Raw genomic sequence first — 15276 nt, 5'->3', positions numbered from 1 at the left:
AGGCCTAACGCAGATGGACCTCTGTTGATTTATAAAGCTGTGGCTTTTTATTTTTTATGCAAAATTATAAACATTTACCAATGTCAAGAATGGCAATGTTAAAGATGGGCAGGAACACGGGGGACAAAGTATTTCAGTCTAAATCTCCGTTATTTCTTCATGTAGGGCGCTATGCAGAAATGTTGAGGGCACTATTCGTTGTGTTTGTGATTTAGCCCATTAATTAAGTCAGTTGTGACACACCTACCAAACGTCAGCGGAAACGGGACCTCGTAGCGCAACGGTAGCGCGTCTGACTCCAGATCAGAAGGTTGCGTGTTCAAATCACGTCGGGGTCATTGATAGATTGCAGAATTTATGGTTTATCCTAAAATAAAATGAAAAAATTAAATTATGAATGAAGGCCCCCGTAATATGTTACTCTAGACCAGGGCTCTTCAAATCTGGACCGCGATTCCAAATCCAGGCCTTGTTTTCAGTTCTCCCAGGTAGATAGTTTAATAATTACTGATTCTGATTGGTCAGAGGCTTCACACCTGGCTCACAGGTAAAGGAAGGCTGGAAAATCAGCAGTGCTTGGACCTCAAGGACCGTGATTTGAATAATAGGGCTCTGTAATAAAAAAGTGTATTCGAAAAGCGTTTGTATACACAGTGGCCAATCAGAGAGGAGTATCTAAACCAATGGTTCTGAACCTTTTTTGCACCGTGACCCAGTTTTTACCATGCCAGCTCCGTCGCGACCCTATATCAAGTATAAGTTTTAATTAAGGCTATGATCAAGCGTACAGTGCAATCGGCAATTTTTGCCAATCAATGCCTATTGCGTAAATCTGACTGGATGTGCCAGTGAATTTTAAAATAAGTGTCTGTGGTTTGACTACTTGGATTGGTTGAGTGATTAATGGTTTTGTGCTAAACAGTTGCAGACAGACAGAAGACCCGTTTATATAGGTTAATACTAGGATTGTGGCTGGGAAATCTGATCGTGGGTCAGCATAGGACAGGGGTGGCCAATCTTATCCGCAAAGGGCCAGTGTGTATGCGGGTTTTCACTGCAACTCCCTAATTAGAGGACTGATTGGCTGAAGAGTCCTCACACCTGGGTTTGAACAGCTGACCTACAGGTTATCTGAAAAACCTGCATACACACCGGCCCTTTGGGGATAAGATTGGCCACCCCTGGGTTAAGATGTATTATTTTTCCCATGGCAGACAGTTTCACTCGGGGTGACTTCATTTGGAGGAACACCAAGACATTTTTTTAGCATCATAGATTGCTGTTCTGTGGGGGTTTCACCTGAAGCATTCGGTGTATTGGATTCCTGATCCTCCCGCGCTGGACCCAATCCATATAATAAAATGAAGTTTCTAGTGTGCTGTACCTAATCTTTCCTTGTTCGATGAAGGTTGTAATTAATCATTTTACTATAGTCAATTTTTGCAGCCTGCAATGGACTGGCATTCGATCCAGGGGATACCCTTGTGTTACACCCTGTGCCTCCCCATCAATCTAAGCAGGATAAATTGTCAGAAGATGGATGAATGAAGGGGATGGGGTTTAATATTATACTTTTAATTTTGTCACTGACCTGTTTAATAGAAGAGCTGGACAGCTGCCCCCTGCTCAGATGTTGTCAAGAAATATCGGTTATAAACTGTGAATCCAATATTATGTTCTTTCCAAAACATAAGAAAACTAGTAATCAGGGACAGCAGCTGAATAAAAAGACTATTTAGAATTCTTACTTTACTTTCCTTTTTGTACTTTATAAATTTAACTGGAGACACAACAATGCAATTTTTAGAATCTCAGAGGTTTATGTTATTGCCTACTGCATGTACAACAATGCTGGCCAAATTATGATCACAAGCAGATCATTTACATTACCAGTTTAAGTCAAGGATGAACTGAGGGTTCATTCTGTGTTTTACTGAAAGCTATTCATCCATTTATATGGTTAAATTATAAAAACACTTCATTGTTTCAGCCTGAAATGTTCTATCCAGTTTGTCAGATTTTGACCCCATTTGGATAGCTGAGGAAAGACTTCAATATTCTGCTGCTCATCTGTAAGGCAGTGCCTGGTAATGGCTGCCCCCTTGTTTCTCCAATGCAACAAGGCCAAAAGAGATTTGGATAGACTACATCACATTGTTTGTTTTTCACACCCTAAAAGAACTTTCCAAACTGTCAAATGTGCAGTTTGTATGAAGCTCAAACAGATTGTTCCTTCTAATGCATTAATAATACACCAAAATTGATAATATATAGATGTATAGACATCAATTGATAATTGATAATGTATAGACATGGCTGTCTATACACCATGACCATTATAATTACTGCCATTTGCCACTTTAAAATTTTTTTTTTTTTTTTTACAAACACATAGAACGATTCCAAGCCCAGCTAGTCATTTAAAATGTATTTAGCAAAAACGAACACATAGTTTTGCCTTCAATTTATTGTAAAAAAATAATAATAATAATAAACCACAGGTTTTAAAAAAACCTATGTTACTGGTGAAACTCAAAAACTGGTTCCTCAGTGACTTGGAAAACCTGTGCATGTAAGAATCACAGAAAAACAAACAACCACATCTGTATAATTTTAAAAGTCGTATCTAAAGGATTTTCTTAGACTGAGATGCGTGTCTGTGCTCATTGAAGTGACCCATGACGATCTGCTGCCCTGCTGTGATGCCATGCAGACCACTGAATGCCGGCCCCAAGGCCTCTTGCCTCAGTTGTAAATAAAGTTGAATCTGTAAATGTGAGGGAAAAAAAATATGACAACACACACGCTGTATGTCCTCTGTGCAAAAGGAACCTTAAAAATGAATAGCACGCAACATTGTGAGGGCCATTCTGAGTAGTAATGGATGCCTTGTGTTGCTCTGTGGGCTAGAACTCTGGGCCTGTGATCGGAAGGCCGTCGGTTCATGCGCCTTGACCTCAACGGCTCCAGGGACCACCTACCCCTGCTTTCTCAATCGTATGTTACTCTGGTTAATGGCATCTGCTAAGTAAATGTAATGCATATCACTTCTGCTCCCTCACTGAGAAAGAGCTGGGGTAGCTCCAAGTGGAGTCAAACTTTCCTTTGTGAGGCCTACAGGGGACCTACTTTAAAACAATGGAATGGATGACAATGGAAAACAATGCATTTAATACTGCTGAAGTGTTGATTTTCAAAGTTGGGAATTATCCTCGCATCGAAGTGCCTCTTGACAGACATGTAATTTGTCTGTATTTACATTTACTTATTTAGAAATAGTGAAATCACTTTGCAAACCACTGGATTTGAACCAGGGATATGGCACAGGGTTTCTAACCTACTGAGCCACACACTGCACCTCTCATATCTTTAAAACTTCCAAAAATCTTTTTGACCCCACAGTAAGAAAACCTGGCTTAACGTGCAAGACACAAAAGCAAACATCGTAGACAAACAGTGGCATGGAGAAACAATCTCCCTCACCTGCTCAGGAGCTGTGGGAGGCTGGATATGATTGGTCCATAACCAGGGGCATTATCATACAATTCAAACAGGGGGGCAGCCACCAACTTATAGTTTTTGGGCACTGCAAATAAAGCTGGCAAACACCAGCAGATCAATCACCCGACATGAACACTGCACTTCCAAAGTGTATGATAGCTGCAGGCAGACCTATAGTGCTGCCTGAATGGTGAAGACAAAAAAAACAATGAAGACTTGAATCACACATCATACTTGTACATTACAGAAGCCACTTTTCTAACTGAACAGCGACAACAGCTAGCAGAAATAAAATCAGTACTAATGTTTTTTTTAATGGACAAAGCTACTAAATACACACTCTGTCCGCTGCACGGCCAATTACAAATGCATACTAATTTACTGACAGTAGGGCTTAAGGTATGAGACATTCATAAGAGTACTAGTTTGTAGTAACCTGCTCTTGTTAATACCAATTATCCATCACCTGCAGGTCCTCACCTTTCTCTTGAAGCTGAACCAAAAAGAGCTTCTTGTGTTCCTTGGGTTTGGTAATGTGAGCGGGAATATAAGGATACTGCAGACAGAAATTACATCTAGAAAGTTCTTTCACAAGAGCACATTAAATATTCCATTAAATATTCACTTCATAGAGGCAATTATGAATTATGAGGATTTGGATTCAAAAAACAGTAAATGGGTCACTGATTCTGCAGCGAATTGTAAGTTAAATTGGGTGCTTGGTCTGACTCCATACCAGCAGCCATGCACATCTCAGACGCAGCCTTTTTATATTTGCAGTTAGTCCTATCTGACAGTTTCAGTTATTCACTCCCACTTCGTTTTAATTCTTTCAGCTTACATTTAATAAAGTATACTTTAATGCATTCCTGTAACTGAATTTTTCTGGTCCTTGACTGTAGTAAGCATCCTATGCATGACTCTGCATACCCCGACCCTGCCCCCATTGCAGGGCTGGTTCCCATCTTCCCACCTGTGGAGGCTCAAAGTTAGGTCTCCACCAGTTTCCGATGCAGTCATCAATCACCCAGTCCTGTTTCACCCCATCTTGACGTCCCAGAATCTGAGATGGAAGCGACACCGAAGGCAAGAAGGCTCATTAAGCGGGTTCTGGCTGGTGTTCTCAATAACGTTTCAATAGATGTCCTATGCCTGTAGTATTTAGAAATGTGACCAATTACTTTTGACCAATAATTTTATATTTAAATTGATTCCCTTCCTTAAACTGTTTCTGTATCTGTACCATACCGAGTTGAAATGCATCATGTTCTTTTGCAATGCATCGTATTTCGTCAAATCACACTGCATCACAAAAGGAGTGAATCATATCGTAGTGCATCAGTAGTTGCTTCATATATGTGTGTGTGATATATATCTTTAAAGCATCAGATTGTTGGCACTGCATCAAGATGCAGATTCGAATGGGACTCACTGCACCCTGTGACCCCTTCACTAGTACGGTTCACTGCATTAGCACCTCTGTCATTAATCGCTTGAGTCCTTCCACTTCATCCTCTCCTGGGTTCAACTCACCACCAGGGCTGTGGGTCATGAAATGGAGTTACAACTTAAAGCTGAAGTGTATTCTTTAAACAGGATTTGGGCAACATAATGTTACATGGTATAAATCTCAGGAGATGTATCCAGAATTGTCTGGTGGAGTAATTTATACAGAATTGAATGACTGGTAAATAAAGCTTAATTTGTTTTTTTCGGTGCTGTGGCCCATGTTTCCTAACGGACTGGGTTGCATACATACTCACAGCTTGAAGAAGGTGGTCCCAAGCTGAAGAAGCAGCACGTGTGGGAGTCTGTGTTCATGCACAATGAGCACACCCTCCACTGTCCTCCTCATGCCGATCTTCTCGAACTCCTCACGCATCCGTTGGAACCGGGCAGCAACAGAGCTGTCTTTCTCATATAGCGGTTCTTTGGTGCCAAACGTATAGTTTGTTAGCGGATAGCTGCAAATAAAAACCACTGACCATCAGTATTTGCAATGGTGGTGATATTATTACACTATAAGTACTGCATTACTTCATCCATTTCTCCTAATGATGCAATTCACTGACTACCCATGCAGTAAATCACAAGTCCGATCTCATTTCCTGGGCAATCCGAGAGTGACCCAGTATCGCACAGACGTACAAAGAGACCCAGTATCGTATAACTGCATGAGTACCATCAGCTATACTCAGCGACCGAATTATTAACAGAAACGCCTACAGCCGACGTGCTAAACAAAGGAGATGACAATAGGGACCAGAAAACATAATTGACTACAAACTCGACGCGGGAGCTACTTAAACCGAACAAGGCGTACAGATTGATGGTCCTCTCCAGCGTCAGGGGCTTGGCTGGGGCGCTGATGTATTTATTACCAAACTGATTGACTCCACGAGGCCAACCGGTCGAGGATCGGTTGGGAGGCACAACCGCCATGACCAAAATAACGCAATTTAAAAAGCAAAAGATGACCAATTCGACTTTAAGTAAAATTTAGCTATACAGCAATCTATACCCGTTGTCAGAAACAAAATCTTCCACATCCGGGACACTTTTCACGACAGTTCAATAAGTTTTACGGCAAACATGCAACTTTATGGCCATAGCTATCCTTGTGATGGTCTATTCTTAAAGCGTTTTCACATCTTGCAAAATAGATTTCACGTTTGATTACTGTAAGCATCCTAACACTTTAGGTTTTTTCGGGTGACAGGTATGTTACGGTATTATTAAATATGCATTTAACATTTTGAAAATTGAATGAAAAAAAACATTTACTCTTTTTATTCGCTTGGAGGTTCAAAATACTTTCAAGTCTCACACGAAACAAAGTATTAGAAACAAAATACAACACTGGAAGCTTGAAAGAGTTTGAAATAATTGTGTGTTTGAATAGCTTTATTGATATGGTTATTCGTATTACAGTTTATCCATCCATCTTCCGACCGCACAAGGCGGGTGTATATCTGACTGCATTCCAGCCCATCACAGGACGCACACGCTTTAAGTCATTACACTCTCTGTCTTACATCTAAGTCAAATCGGTTTTGGTTTCCCAAATATCACTACAGTGAAGTCCCAAAAAAAACTTTGCAGCTTTAAATTTACAAGAACTCGTTAACTGTCCCGTATCGTGAGTGCTTTGGCTAAACATCTTAACGTTTAAAGACACTAAACGTTTGACCGACACAGAAATTCCGTTCAGTGGAGCTGTATTACTTGACGATGAGCATTTAGACTGTGTAATCAGCATGGCTGCGGCGGACTCCCAAGTGCTGATCGGTCTCTGCGACGTGCCGATCGGTAAAAGCTGCACGTCGACTTTTTTCACTAATAAAATCGGAGATCTACCGGTAAGACAAACATTATAAACCTTACTATATATTTTTAACATTAATTAAACAAAATGTTACATCTACGGAATAGGCCCAGTTTTTTTTACAGTATGTAACTAGCGAACACCTTCCCTAGTTATAACAGCACACGCATTTTTAATGTTTTGATTTTTAGGCACTTACCATTATTACGCGTAAGCTTAATAGATAACATTTATTTGAACTGAATGAATGTCACTTCTAGGAGTACAACAGTAAAGTATGATATGTGTAATACGAAATGCCAGCCGGCTAGTTAGCCGCCTGATCATCTCACGTGGCGTAATGGATAAGCTAACTTAGCTCAGCCAGGGGGGGGGGGGTTGAATCCTGTGCTGGCACTTGCAAGTTCTTGAAAATTAGCTTTATCTTCATCTTACTTCATTTAAATGACACCATTTAATAATGTCCGTACTGAATTTTCAATTATTTGTCTTCCAGGACCTTCTCCCTGCATTTTCACTCCGATACCCTTATTGCGCGATCTGCGGCTCTGCTCTTGTGCACGTTGTACAGGTGTACTGCCCCCTGGGGGCGTCTCGGTATCATCGCACCATTAACGTGTTTGCTTGTCCTCAACAGCAATGCAGTGGAAAAACCGAGAGGTAGAGACAATCGTTAATGTTGTGTGCAAATTCAACATGTGGATTACAAGATGAATTTTTGGAAATATTCATGTTTTTGATAATACTTGTCGTAATTTAAATTATGCGGGAGCAAGTTAGTACAGTTTACAGTTTCCACTCAAAGTGCTCCATGAACTGGGACCAGGAACTAAAGTCCATTGGTAATTTACTTATATGAGCTGCAGCAAAACTACACATCCACCTCAACAGAATCAATGTTATGGCAAAAGGTGGCCTTATCAATACTAAGATACTGGGTCTGTAAATTTTTGCATACAGTTTTAACCCTTGTTTATGATATCTGCAGCCAATTAATTTTGTTTCGTTTGTTTTCTGTAACTGGATAAAATTTTTTGTATCATTTGTAATCCAACAAAATTTGAAAATGTCTGCAAGGTGTGAACAACTTTGCAAGGCAATATTTGCCTTTGCTTTGAATTCATCCAGTTCTTGTGCTTGTAACAGATCAGTGTCCACTATTTCAATTAATGTTTATGTATTTGTTTAATTTTTCTTGTTAGTGTGCTGCTTGTTATATCTGTCAGCTGTGTGACATTTATTAATGTATCAATTTTATGTTGCATCCTACTTTACATGGTTGCCGTAAAACATTTAGTATTGGAATTGGATTTGTGGATTTATATTATGTCCTTGTCGTAACATTTCAGCTTTGATATCACGGCAAGCAGCTTTAAATAAATCAATACTGTTTTGCGTGCAAAGCTAGCTGCCAAACTAGAACAGCCTACATGCTGATGAACACCATAGCAAAAGATGCCATGCATTTAGCCCCCAGGAAATGTGTTTTGTGATAGTTATGCTACTTTTTGATTGTTTTTTGCATAACATTTATAGCTGGAAAGTGCTACGGTCCCAGTGCCTAGAGTCAGAGATCAAGGCAAAGAGTGACAGTCAGAGGATGAAGGTGAAGGAGCCTCCCATGGCAACCAGTGACTGGTGTGAGGGTGCAGATGACTGGGGCATCGAAGAGGAGGAAGGGACAAGCGCAAGCCCTGCACACAACCATACGAACACTCAGAGCAGCTTCCTGCCTAAGCTGGACGTTAGCTATGGGCTGCAGGCACTTTCTTTGACAGAGGCACATCAGTCTGCTTCTCCTAGGCCTGAGCTTGTGTTCCCAGAGTCTGTGCCCATCTTCAGGCCATACTATGTCTGTGTGCTGGAAGAGGGGGATATTGATGAACAAACTGACATGGAGGATGCGCATAGGCTGCTGCGCGAGTATGAAATGAGAGAGGGCGTAGCTGTAATGCAACTAGAAAGGTACGAAGCATGTATCCATCATGAGCCAGTCAGAGGTGGATAGTTCAGGTCCAGAAAGTAAAAATCCAGACCAGGATTTTGTTTCAACCAACCAGTTGAGTTCTCTGTAACTGTTTATACTGAACTGTTAGTTGGAAAAAAAATCTTAGTCTGTAGTTTTACTTTCTGGATCTAAAATATCCACATCTGGTACCAGTTGTCTGTGTAGAGCCATTTTTTAATCTCTGCTGGCTTATGTTAGAAGCTACAAGATAATGTGTCTGTTGGGCCCAATCTGGCTGTTCTTTTGATTTCACTTATATTGTGTCCAGTTTTGAAGGTCAAGGCGAGTTAGAGAGATATGAAAAGACTGACGCTAAACATGGAGACAAGGTGTTCTCCAAGTTCATGAAATGTATTTCCCTCTGTCCGAAGCAAATCTTACGGTAAGAAGGTACTTGTAAAATTTATCGTGCATAAAACCATCACTAAATTTGCACATTTGAGAGCGTTCATAATGTTTTGGTGAAAAAAATGGCATTAATGGAAGTAGTTCTGCACACATGATAGTAAAGAACTATTTTTTGCATGCACTGGTATGATTTTTCTGTCAATACACAGGGGTTACTACTAGATTTAACTAATGGATATGCTACTCAACAATTAGTACTGCTGCATCAATTTCTATTAGAGTCTGAGAATAATTCCTGTCTTCCAGTATTGGTATTTTGGATTTTTAGTTTAGATTCCTACTGGAAAATTACTGTTAACCACTTTATAGTGATTTCTGTTACATTGAGTTTAATGTAACAAATTTAACTGATCAAAATGCTTTGCTTTTCTATAGATATTCTTGGAACGGGTCACCATTGTTCATCACAGATCCCAGCTCCAGTTTAACACAGACTGTCCCACCCTGCAGTTATTGTGGCAATCCTCGAGTCTTTGAGTTCCAGCTTATGCCTGCGCTGGTCAGTTTACTGGAGAGCATTAACTCGACATCAGGTGGGTAGGAAGGTTAGTGTGGCAACTCAGCAGAGAATTCATGTGAGATTGAGTAAATTTAACCTCAATGTGAAGCCTGAATAGTAAATAAAGTATTTTAATGAGCGATTCATATAGGATATGCATCTTTATTTAGTGCCTTGCTTAAAAAACATTCAGTGTAATGTGGCAAACTGTAGCTCTGTGCATGAATATTGTCTGAGTTGGATAAAACCAGTAAATGATGTAGTTTTAAATGCTTTAGTCCTCCTTTATATTTCACAATGCTGGCAGACAGCAACCGAATGTCAGATGTTTCCTTTGTCTCTCAGAGCTGCTGCTAGAATTTGGGACAGTCCTGGTCTACACCTGCAGAGATAGCTGCTGGCAGCCTGGCAGAGACTCACCCGCTGAAGAGTTTGTGTTGGTCCAGAAAGACCCTGATCACCAGCTTTTCTCAAGACCTTGCTAGAACAATGTGAAATAAATTGCTTTGTATTCTTCCAAATCCTTCTGTTTTTGTCAGACACATCCAGTGTCCTAATATTTCCCTGAAAACAGTTTGTGCTTAGACATAATTGGCAGAAAATCCATAGTAAAGCAGTAAATCAGAGTGTGCATAAACTTTACTGTCAGTCTAATGGAGTGAACATAAGAACATAAGAAATTTACAAACGAGAGGAGGCCATTCGGCCCATCAAGCTTGTTTGGGGAGAACTTGACTAATAGCTCAGAGTTGTTAAAATCTTATCTAGCTCTGATTTAAATGAACCCAGGGTTTTAGCTTGTGCTACACTAGCAGGAAGATTATTCCATACTCTAACTATACACTGTGTAAAGAAGTGTTTTCTCAAATTCAGTTTAAAATGTTCTCCCGCTAATTTCCTCCTATGGCCACGAGTTCTAGTATTTAAACTAATATTAAAGTAGCTGTTTGGCTGAACAGCATCGAGACCTGTTAGAATTTTATATACCTGAATCGTGTCCTCCCTTAATCTCCTTTGTGTGATTCAGATTCAGCTCAGCTAACCTCTCCTCATAAGACATTCCTCTAAGACCAGGAAACATTCTCGTAGCCCTACGTTGAACCTTTTCCAAGGCAGCAATGTCCTTTTTAAGGTATAATGACCAAACCTGCAGACAATATTCCAGGTGGGGTCTTACCAAGGAATTATATAATCGTAGCATCACCTCCCTTGATTTAAACTCCACACACCTAGAGATGTAACCCAACATTCTATTGGCCTTTTTAATTGCTTTCCCACACTTGAAGAGTGGGACATGGGAGCATCAACATAAACACCAAGGTCTATCTCATAATCAGCTACCTTTATTCAGTGGAACACATAAAGTATCTGTACTTTATTTTTCTGCTGCCTGCATGGATTACCTTATATTTATCTATGTTAAATTTCATCGTCCAGGTATCAGCCCAGTTGCTAATTAAATCAAGATTCCGTTGTAGCCTCTGTGCTGCTAGGTTAGTATCTGTTACACCACCCACCTTGGTGTCGTCTGCAAAATGAACCAGTTTACTGTATGTATTATATCATTAATGTAAATTAGGAACAATAATGGTCCTAAAATTGAACCCTGCGGTACCCCACTATGAACACAGGCCCACGGCGACATGTGCCTCTAATAACTACCCGCTGCTCCCTGTCTGTTAACCAGTTTTTGATCCAAGCTGCTACAGTTGAGTGTAGTAAGTCATCACAAAAAACCCTCTGAAATAGTTTCCCACAGGGTCCTGCAGAAATATTCTCTCTTGACTGCAGTCTACAAGGATGTGGGCCCTCTAGTGGTGATGTCTTGTAAGTTACCACAAATTATATCACCCTACAGTTACTGTAGCAATCTTCCGAGTTCCTACTGATGCCTGCATCGGGTGGTCTGCTTAGGAGCGATAGCTTGAGATTGGGTGGGTTGGAAGGTCAGCGTCATGGCTCCGGCAGAATGTGAATATCAGTAAATTTAACACACAGCTTGGTTAGCCGACATAGCTATGATAACAGGTTGTGCTGTCACCTGAAGTAGCATGAAGCAGAACTCGGACAACTTTGTCTGGCATATGGTATATGAATATGCTTTGAACGAAAGAGATGACAACCAGTTAGAAATGGCAATAAATGTTCTCAACAAATCACAGAACAGAAGACTTAAATAGTATTTGTAAATTTCTGGAATAATTCTTATTTACACAGTAATGCACTGTCTAGTCACGTTGAAAAAAGGAGCTCAGAGGGAAACGTGTATGGAGTGTAACTGGCTAGTACAAATTGCCCTGCACGTTGCAAGTATCCAACAGGAAAAGGGTGCTGTAGCGTAGACGAGCTCCTCTTGTGACTATCACTAAACAGCTTTATATGTTCTCATTTGTGCGAGAACTAAAATACAGTGGACCCTTCACTTCCGTAACTCAAGTAGGTTGTAAGTCAAGACTATTTTTCCCATAAGAAATAATGGAAATACCCATAATGCGTTCCGAAACTCCCAAAACACCCATTACCTAACCTTTTCATAATAAAAAAAGGGTTGTATAATGTGCACAATTTACCAGAACCTATGAGATCTGCATTTATAGCCCTAGCTTTTTCACAAATAGACTTGCCTTCTGTCTTTCGTTTATCCACACTAATAATAGCCTTTCAACCTCGTCTCACTCTGTTGATTGTGACTTACTAATTTGAGTAACACCTTTACCAACACTAGCTTCTTAAACAAATCTTTTCTTTGTAAGATTGTCAAGATGGTGGATTTTGACATGCTGTATAGTGAAACCAGTCACACAAACAGCATTATCATATTTCTGCACAATTTCTTTCTTCTTTTCGATTGTGATTGCGTTCTTCACCTTCCCTTCCTTCCTTAGCTTCTTTTCTAGCTTGTTTGGGGCCATTTTGATAGCAATTAGCGAAATTAATTATAGAAAGCACTGCACTGACCGTAATTACATCCACAAACACGATTGTTTGGGCTCAGAGTGATGCTTACAAACGCCTCTCGCGCCCATGGTCGTAAGTCAAAACTAAAATTTTGGTTGTAACCGAAGTTGTTCGTATGTCAGGCCGGTCGTAACTCGAGGGTACACTGCACCGGGGTACAGCTGTACTTACACCTTCCGCGTCATACCTTCTCACATCAAGGGGCGACAAACGACTTTTATTTTGAAAACGAAAGACCGGAAGCTTGTTATTTCCAGCACTAGCTGCTGTCGTAAAGCAAACATGTTTGTGAGATACTGTCCCTGAGCTGGAGTTCAGTGTTTTATTTATCATTTTCAGTAGTTTTGAATTTTGTTACATCATGTACCAAAATGGCTTTGAATTCTAAAAGTGAAGATATGTTTGATGTTATTCTGTTGGCTGACGACAGGTAGGTAATATTGATGTTTCCGTGAGTATGCGCTCACACGATACTTAACGAATGATGCTTTATCAGTATTTCAGCCATGCAGCATTTTTTATGTCGGCTAACTAAACCAATTTATTCATTGATTGATGGCAGAGAGGCAGATTATTGTGCTTGACTTGAAAGATGATCTTCTGAAAGGAAAATACCTATCAGTGGGCAGCTAATTTTATGTATGCTTCTGACTGCTGTTCTTTCATTCAGGTTCCACGTCGAAGGTTACCGGGAAGGTTACGAGGAAGGGACCCGTCAAGGGCTAACTGAAGGAAGAAACCACGGAGGGACCCATGGAGCCAAGCTTTCACTAGAAGTATGTCTAACCTGTCATCGGCGGTGGTAGAACTGTGTCAAAAACCCCGCTTGTTCTAGTGAAAACTTAACGCAGCAATAAGTTCCTTAATGAGAATATTTGCTAAAGGTTAAAGTTTTTCAGAAAAGTTTCAGTTGTGTTTATCGATATTAAGAGGATATATAGAGGTTAGTTTTTAAAGTGAAGTATTTTTATATTATGAAAGATTAAGTCTGATGCTTATGATAACACAGTAAATCTCTAGTATATTAAGTTTCCCACATGTGCACATCCTTCAAATACATTGGTAGCTTTTAGACAATACGCATCTCCATCAGTTCTGTTGTGATATTGTATATTATTTAAAGTGTACTTTATTTAATTTAAAAAAATGTTAAGTTATTTTTAGAGGTTTTATGAGATCATTCTTATTGACACCATTGTATTGTAAATTGCAAAATTTATTAGATGTCATTCTACTACGGATTTGCTTTGACTTGGAAATGCCTTCTTCAGAACAGCACAGAGGTCAATACACAGTAAGAGATGGTCTTTCCTGAAAGCTTTGTAAAAACACAGATACACCATACAGAATCTGCTGTTGTACTTGAGGTTCTTGAATATTTTGTATATTTGTTTTTATAGTAGGAAGAAACTCAAAACTCTGGAGACCCTGCTTGCATTACTCCAGAGCTTTCCATACGATGATGCCCAGTATGAAAATCTACAACAAGACATAACAAAGACTCGTGCAAAATTCAGACAGGTATGGAAACCAATTCAGGATGTATAGGCTGTTCTGCAGAGTAATATGTGTGCGTTGTACTAGTGGATGCAGGATTGTACTGAAATGATATCCATATAATTATCAGCTATAAAACAGATGTCATAAAATGTGTACATTTCAACTAAGGTGAAAAGCAGTTGTCTGTCACTTATAATTAACTTGTGCAACTAATTTTGAGTACCATTGCTTTGTTTCCTTTAACATCTTTTTTATGTTCTGGTTTTAAACTTAGTATTTTTGTGATCATATCTCTGATGGAATTTACTTTGAGATCTGTTGCTCTTTCAGGTCTGTTCCCTCCTAAATGTGCTGACCGATTTCCGTGAATTTGTCAGTACAGCTGGAGGGTTGTCCTTTTGAAGGATTGCTGCTTGCTGGAGCAGGTTATTAACTCTCACAGTGCACTGAATAATATTTGAGAAGGCCCAGGATCTCTTTCCAACTTGGGGAAAGTGCTGGAACTAAGGTAGTGTGGGTTGGAGGAGGTCTGTGGAACAGTCGTCAGCTCTAAGGATTGTTCATTGTTCTCCTGTTATCGTACCCTGCATTTGAACAGGATTTATATACCAATAAATATATGCTGCTTTCATGGCATTGAGCATCACCACTCCTTACAGAAATACTGTGTTCTTCCTGATGTGAACTTTTGTAAATTGGTGTATGTCTTGGTGATTTATTTCATTGTTTGTATACCTGTAAAACTGAGAAACGGCTTCAGTGTGCAAAACATCAGTTGTGCTAGAATTTAACATTGTAGGATCTATAGGATCAGATACACAATATTATTACGGCACAGCTTGTTCCCTAATCCTGCAAAGAAAAAAAAATGTATATTTTACCATTGATCACCAAAAAGTGCATTAGCCAAGGATATGCGGCTTTTTAGAACCTTAAGTTCTATAGTGCAGAACCAAATGAGAACTGTACCATGTGATTATTTTTCAAATTAGGATTGTAATAAACAACCCACCTAAAAATTTTGTTACTGTACATTTTCATCACTCACTGATAGTGTTACACTGAAGTAAAATACTT

At 39.7% G+C, this 15276-nt stretch overlaps 4 protein-coding genes and 1 non-coding gene across 8 annotated transcripts in view; 4 read left to right on the top strand and 1 right to left on the bottom strand.

Moving 5' to 3' along the window:
* dhcr7 (7-dehydrocholesterol reductase) overlaps positions 1–15276 on the top strand; it is a 155538-nt gene that overhangs the window by 93277 nt on the left and 46985 nt on the right. The gene's annotated exons all lie outside the window — the stretch shown is intronic.
* On the top strand, positions 267–338 carry trnaw-cca (transfer RNA tryptophan (anticodon CCA)). Its single transcript has one exon. It is a non-coding gene; the product is annotated as a tRNA-Trp (tRNA).
* Positions 2450–7389, bottom strand: LOC111848099 (cleavage and polyadenylation specificity factor subunit 5-like). Of its 4 annotated transcripts, none has more exons than XM_023819847.2 (7): positions 7262–7389; positions 5265–5465; positions 4979–5042; positions 4475–4564; positions 3982–4057; positions 3484–3598; positions 2450–2767 (listed from the first exon to the last, which is right to left on the bottom strand). In XM_023819847.2, the coding sequence occupies exons 1-7, from the start codon at positions 7264–7266 to the stop codon at positions 2746–2748; spliced, it is 573 nt and encodes a 190-aa protein (XP_023675615.1). In that variant the 5' UTR covers positions 7267–7389; the 3' UTR covers positions 2450–2745. The 4 variants fall into 4 exon arrangements, with proteins under 4 accessions (XP_023675615.1, XP_023675613.1, XP_023675612.1 ...); XM_023819845.2 differs by lacking the exon at positions 7262–7389 and adding an exon at positions 5825–6061 and having other exon boundaries at positions 3484–3586; XM_023819844.2 differs by lacking the exon at positions 7262–7389 and adding an exon at positions 5825–6060.
* pdcd2l (programmed cell death 2-like) lies at positions 6119–10262 on the top strand. Its single transcript, XM_023819843.1, has 7 exons — positions 6119–6220; positions 6700–6860; positions 7323–7486; positions 8363–8791; positions 9103–9216; positions 9618–9775; positions 10087–10262. Exons 2-7 carry the CDS (start codon positions 6759–6761, stop codon positions 10224–10226), a joined length of 1107 nt encoding a protein of 368 aa, XP_023675611.1. The 5' UTR covers positions 6119–6220; positions 6700–6758; the 3' UTR covers positions 10227–10262.
* Positions 12940–15221, top strand: lto1 (LTO1 maturation factor of ABCE1). Its single transcript, XM_023819775.2, has 5 exons — positions 12940–13129; positions 13370–13475; positions 13923–13993; positions 14100–14220; positions 14530–15221. Exons 1-5 carry the CDS (start codon positions 13071–13073, stop codon positions 14599–14601), a joined length of 429 nt encoding a protein of 142 aa, XP_023675543.1. The 5' UTR covers positions 12940–13070; the 3' UTR covers positions 14602–15221.

This window comes from Paramormyrops kingsleyae, chromosome 11, assembly GCF_048594095.1.
Source record: "Paramormyrops kingsleyae isolate MSU_618 chromosome 11, PKINGS_0.4, whole genome shotgun sequence".
NCBI lineage: Eukaryota > Metazoa > Chordata > Actinopteri > Osteoglossiformes > Mormyridae > Paramormyrops > Paramormyrops kingsleyae.
Note: the sequence above shows the minus strand (reverse complement) of the source record. Positions and strands in the feature narration are given on the sequence as shown.